This window comes from Myotis myotis, unplaced genomic scaffold, assembly GCF_014108235.1.
Source record: "Myotis myotis isolate mMyoMyo1 unplaced genomic scaffold, mMyoMyo1.p scaffold_m19_p_15, whole genome shotgun sequence".
NCBI classification, from domain to species: domain Eukaryota; kingdom Metazoa; phylum Chordata; class Mammalia; order Chiroptera; family Vespertilionidae; genus Myotis; species Myotis myotis.
Window position 1 is genome coordinate 1,853,646 of NW_023416319.1, and position 6,045 is coordinate 1,859,690.

The 6,045-nt window shown below is 56.5% G+C and overlaps 1 protein-coding gene across 1 annotated transcript; it reads left to right on the forward strand.

Moving 5' to 3' along the window:
* The first annotated feature begins 611 nt into the window (after nt 1-611).
* On the forward strand, nt 612-4,014 carry NPS (neuropeptide S). The gene is made up of 3 exons (XM_036337360.1): nt 612-754; nt 854-956; nt 3,835-4,014. Exons 1-3 carry the CDS (start codon nt 612-614, stop codon nt 4,012-4,014), a joined length of 426 nt encoding a protein of 141 aa, XP_036193253.1.
* Nucleotides 4,015-6,045: the final 2,031 nt, after the last annotated feature.

Consider the following 6,045-nt stretch of genomic DNA (forward strand, 5'->3'; position numbering starts at 1 on the left):
GAAGAGCAGGGGCGACATCTGTTTCCCGGCTTTAGCCTCCGAGTCCTAAGGAAGGAGGCCTGCCCGGCCGGCGTGGCTCAGTGGTTAGCACTGACCTGTGAACCAGGAGGCCAGGGTTCGATTCCCGGTTCAGGCACCTGCCCAGGTTCTGGGCTGGATCCCCAGAGTGGGGCGTGCAGGAGGCAGCCGATCAGTGATTCTCTCATCATGGCTGTTTCTCTCTCCCTCTCCCTGCCTCTCTGAAATCAATAAAAATATATTTTTTTTAAAAAAGAAGAAGGAAATCTGTTGGGGAAAATACCCCTCCGCGCAGGGGCTGTGTGGTGTGCGCTCTCCGTCTTGCCAGGGTTCCCTCTGCGTTAGTCTCTGCCTGGGCCGCTCACAGAGATCATGTCCCCCTCAGGCGTGTTGGTGCTCAGAGGGGAGCGGGCTTCCGGCTCCTTGGAGACCGCGATGCCGCCCAGAAGGCGCTGCTGCGGGGGGACCGTTGCTAACGGCGCCCTTTAAAGGGAGTCAACCGCTGGCAGCTTCATGCCAACGCCGGGGCAGGGTTGTCCTTTTCGAACTTGACAAGAACAAAAGGCCGCGGCCGGACCCATTAGTCACGGAGGATGAGACGTGATGGCATTTCTACTCCTGAACGTTCCCGCTATAAAAGGGCCGCCGCGGAGACGCGGAGACGCGACAGCGAGTGCGAGGGGCTCGCCAGGGAAGCCTCCGGCCCGCAGCGATTCGGAGCGTCCGAGATGATCAGGTAAAAGACTGCATTTCCCCCCAAAAAATGCTGTCTGTGTGCATGCTGTTTAGAGATGCTTTTCGAAGGTAGTGCTGGCCTGAGCGATACTGATCCCAGGTGTTTTTTTCTACTTTGCAGCTCATTAAAATTCAACCTTGTCCTCGTCCTGTCCGTCTCCGCGATGCCCGTGTTTTGGTGCTACCCCGCCCCATCGCCGAAGGTGAGCGTTCCGCCTCCATTTTTGAGAACTGAGTGGATGCGGGGACTGCACAGTGCCAATTCAAACTAATTGCCAGGGAGATGTGACAGGAAAGTAATTTTCTTATTGTTAGAGCTTCTAAAGAAAAAAGTATGTAAGTAAAGTCATGAAATTAGTAAAAATAAGCATATATGTGACGATAGGCAATACCGGAATATCGCACAGTGTGCTTGGAATTATTTAGAAGTTGGCCACTAGATAGGACAGTATTTATTTCACTGTAAAATGTAAATTGCTTTGCCCATGACAATTTACTCATTCCACAGCATCCACACATAATCAAAGTGAACATGTGATCATTGAAATAATGTACAGATGATGTATTATAGAAGTGTGCACCTGAAGCCTGTAGCATTTTATTAACCAATGTCACCCCAATAGATTCAACTTAAAAAAAAAAACAAAACAGAAAAAATACAATGGTTCATTTTTCAAAAACAGTGAATTTCCTAATTTTGCGATAATGGTTAACTTGTTCAGGTGTAGAATGTAGATAAAATGTCAGATCTCAGTCAAATATCACATAAAATATTAATTCCTGTATTTATTCAAGAATATCGACTGAGCTCCTAATTGTAGCCATCCAACTGCTCAGGACGTCAGAAGCCGCACGGCGTTCTTGGAATTTTTATACCACCTCCACATGAGACCTTTGTTGTTTTATGTCAGTTCTTTATTTGCATTTTTAAAATAGTTTTTGTCCCCTAGTGTTTCGTGCTTTAACTTTGTGTCACTAAACATCCCCTGGCACCCTGGGGTTACTAAAGTCGATGCAATTATGGAACTACCTTTAGATGCCACGTAAGTGGCCAATAACAAATACATGCCCAGTCGTCATGGATATCATTGGCGTTCTCACTAATCTTTGCGTTTGTGTTCATTACTCCAGCTCCCTTTTCCCTGTTGTGTTGCCTGCATTCCGCCCAAATGTAGTCACTGATTCTGTCAGGCCCCACCCGATCGAGTCGCTGAGTCCCCGGCCATAACTTGGCGTATTTCCTCACGCGTCTTCCTAACGACTCTCTGTCCTCCCCCCGAAGGTGCGGTCCGGCACTCCGGTTGAGCGAGAGGCACTGTGTGCAGTTTTCCTTTTGAATGAAGCGCACACGTCCCCCTCACGCGCTTGCGAGCGCCCCCTGTCCAGCTCTGCCCCCCGCGTGTCCGCCTCTGCTTCTGCCGTGCCCTCCCTTCTCATGATAAACCCATCGTGTAGCCACAGCGTGAGCTGGCGGCTCAGGTGACTGTGCAGCAGACGGCGGCTCCGGCGTTTGGAATTTCTGCAGGAACGTCCGTCCCCAAGTCCACCCTCGGGGGGCTTGTCCCATAAGGGCCACTGATGAGTCTGCTCGGCAGGCTCCCTCGGGCCCAGAGGGCACCGGCTCCTGTTAGGGAGGCTTTCGGGGTCTCATGACCAGATCCGATGCGTCTCTTTCCCAACGTGAAGGTGGCATCGGGGGTGTTTCTGGGAAGAGCGGTCGCACCCCTTTCCTGAAGTGACCCCGGGCCTGGCCTTGCGGGCCGGACAGTGGGCGGCGTTCAGGTCTGGCTGAGATTTCCTCTCTAACGGGAGGCACACAGTGCAGTCAGATGGCAGCTGTGGACTGGTTTTCCCGAGCTCAGTGTTTCTGATTCTGACTATTCCCAGATCAAAGGAAAACAAAAAACAAAAAAGCCCATCTTTCCCCAGGAGCCCGTAGACGTAGACGTGGTTTTCCTGGGAGCTCTGACTGGGGAGCCTTCATCTTCCACCCCGTGCCCCCCCCCCCCCCCACCTCCTCCCAGTCATGGGCAGAGGGCCGGGAGCTTCTATGCCTCTGGTCCCATTTCAACTTCCAAAGTCCCCCAAACCCCAGGAAAGGACAGTGTGTGATCAGTACTCTGTAGTCTGTTTCATTTGTAATAAAAGCGCGCACTCCCCTTCCCCCCTTGTCCGTCGTCGAGTTGAAAGCGTGGGCTTGGAGTCAGATGCCCTGACTCCAGTCCCTCTTCACCTCCGAGCATGTGACCTCCTCATCCCAGGGCGGGTGCCACTGAGGCGGCGACCGCTCACAGAGCCTGCGGAGGGGCTGACCGGAGAGAGGGCACCCAGAGCGCGCAGCACCAGGCCAGGCACTCGCCCTCCCGTTAGTGAAAAGTGTGTCCTTTTGTGCTTTGTCCGTGTTGTGCTGCCTCTGAGGCCACGGAGGAGAGGACACAGGACAAGGGTTGAAAGTTCTCACCGGATTCTGGGTCACGCCCGCCCCGTGTCCTGGGACACGCCCTTTGCTCTTGAACGTGGCTTCTTCCCCCACAAGGCCAGGGCTGAACCCCAGCATCGCGATGGCAGCATGGGCTCTGAGACTCCAGACTTCTTTCTTCCCCACCAAGCGCCCCCTTCACTGACCGGGGAGCCCCAGACGAAGACCCGAACCCAAGGCCAGAGGCACAGACGCCTCCGTGTAGGTAGGGCGACGCCTCAGGGGGAACCCGGGCCAGCGGCCAGGACCTGCCCGAAGGGAAGCCGTCCCAACTGCAAGCTGGAGTTGGGTTGTCAGGGATCGCTTCTCTCAGTGAAATTTAAAAAGCGTTTCCCGGGCTCATTATCGCAGCTCAGAAGCTTCCCCATAAAGTGGTCGTGACAAGGTGGCTCCGCCGGTGTGTGACGCCGATGCCGGAGCGCCACGCGACCTGCGGGGTGTGACCTCAGACAGGAGGGCAGGCGGCTGCAAATAGGACGCTGAGTCTAGAGAACCTCTACGTCCTATTTGACAGCAGTCTCTTGGGTCCATGGCCGTGAGATCCTGACAACGGTTACTGTGGAAACACACGTGTAACTCCCCCCTCCTCCGTCTGCCCCCAGGTGTCCGGGACCCCTGACTACGCCCTCCTCCTGCTGGGCTGCTGCCGGGCCCGGGCGGGGCCGGGCGAGGGACTGGACGTCTGGAAGCCGCTGTTGGAGGAGGCGTTGGCGAAAAGGTCCTTCCGCAACGGCGTGGGCACGGGGCTGAAAAAAACTCCCTTCCCAAGAGCAAAGTCATGAAGGCGTGTGCAAAGGACGCTGGGATTGCACCTCCAGCGCCGTAGAGCGTGACTCATGGGCGAGAAATCAGTCACACCTTCCCCCCTGCGTGTTGGTCTGCTGTCTGAGTCCCCTTTCCCCTCCTCCCTGGTCTAGAGTAAATGGGGTTTTAAAAAGCATTAACCGTCTCCAGCCTCCGCTGCAAGACATACACCATTCCTGGGGCCCGTTAGTAGCTTTCCCGAGGGCCAGTGGACACATTCGCTGTGATCTTCAATTGGCCGGAAAGGATGAGTCTTTTTACCCAAATGGCAGTGCTATGACTCCTTCCCTGCCCGTGATCCTGTGCTAGCATGATCCGGAATCACTTTCTTTTCAATGTGGTTTCTGGAACGGCTTAGCGAGGCCCGTGCTTCTGGGACGCGCTGTCTCCCTTTCTGAGAGCCTGGTGACATTCACCAAAGTGCGCCGCCGCGGCCCCCCGTACTTCTCGCCATCGAGGCCAGAAGCGGCATTGCCCTGCTGAGGGAACCCTAGCCGCCTGCCTAGCAAACATATTCAGACATGGGTCAATGTTTTGTCTTGGAAATTTGTCACCGTTTCAAAATCTTAAAACAGAAATCTCGCCAGTAAAGGTCATGAGACAGACGGACGGACGGCTGGGTGCCCGGTGGTGGGTGGGTTGGAACTGGATCTTTGGGGAGCCAGTTCCCCAAACTTTGCTGATCGGCCCCATCTACACCCCGCCCCCCAGGAAAGCTGACACCCCCCCATAGCAGCCCCTGACACCCTTTCTAAAATACTGCTGCTGCTTTGTGGAGGTGTTATTTCAGAACATAACATTAATAAACGTGCGCACGCATGTTCGGCTCTGCGACACGCGAGCGCACCCTAAGGAGCCGCTGCCTTTCCTCTTCACTGCGCGCGTCTGGACGCTCACCCGTTTCCCGGACCGTGTTCTGTCAGGGGGTCTGCCTCTCCGGGAGCACCTTCCATGTCGCCCACTAAGCCCGTGGCGTGCCCCCCTCATGCCCGCTTCCTCCAGACCTGCCAGGGGAGTCATCCAGCCAGTGGCCCCGGGATCCTGTGGAACATAATTGTGAATGTGACATCCCGTCACCCTTGTCCTATCCCCCTAGGAGAGGGGTTTACCATGGGAGGTGGGGGTCACAGGGGCCCCTTTAGAGTCTGCCCATCACAGGAGGGGTGGGGGAGTACCCGGCTGTGAGAGGCCACCACCTGTCTCCACCCTGGAGCAGAGGACGGAGCAGGAACGGCACCCGGGAGCCGCACCCCACGGGGCGGTGCTGGTGGGGAGAGTCTGCGAGGGGCCTCACCAGCAGGGTCACGCCCGTCAGGCCTGCTCTCCTCCCCTCATGTGGCCGGCCTGCCCCCCGTGTCCCGTGGAGCAGCCTGGAGCTGAGACTCAGACGTGCTGGTTTAGGCACGTGATGAAAAGTAAGTATTGGGAGCCTCCTGTGTGCCAGGCCCCGGGCGAAGGGGGGTGTGTGTGAACAGGCTCATCCCCTCGGCTGCCATACACACAGAGGCCTCCCTCTCCGCAGGGGCTGTCCGCCTGGGCCCGGTAAGCCTTAGGAGCGGGGTCAGTGCCTGCCCAGGGCCGCTTTAGCAGCAGAACCAAGAGGGGATCCAGGTGGTCTGGCCACAGAGATGGGGCGATTCCCGGTTGGGGCACAGGCCCGGGCCCTGGCCTCGGTTCCCAGTGTGGGGCGTGCAGGAGGCAGCCGGTCAATGTTTTTCTCTCTCCCTCTCCTTTCCTCTCTGAAATCAATCAAAATATTTTTTTTTTTTTTACAAAAAAAGAAGAAGAGCTGGCCAAGCTCGAGTCCGGGGGGCGGGGGGCTCTCAGAGGGCAGGCAAGTAGGAAAGGCCTAAAGGAAGGTGTGCCTGCAGTTCGCGCCCGCGGTGAAGCGGAGAGAGCAGCAGCCGAGAGCGACTGGATGCGGCTCCAGCGGGGAAACTGGGCCATCGGGAAGGCGCTGCCTCTGCCCTGGGTCAGCGCCGACGGGCTATTGTCAGGGACCTTCCCAG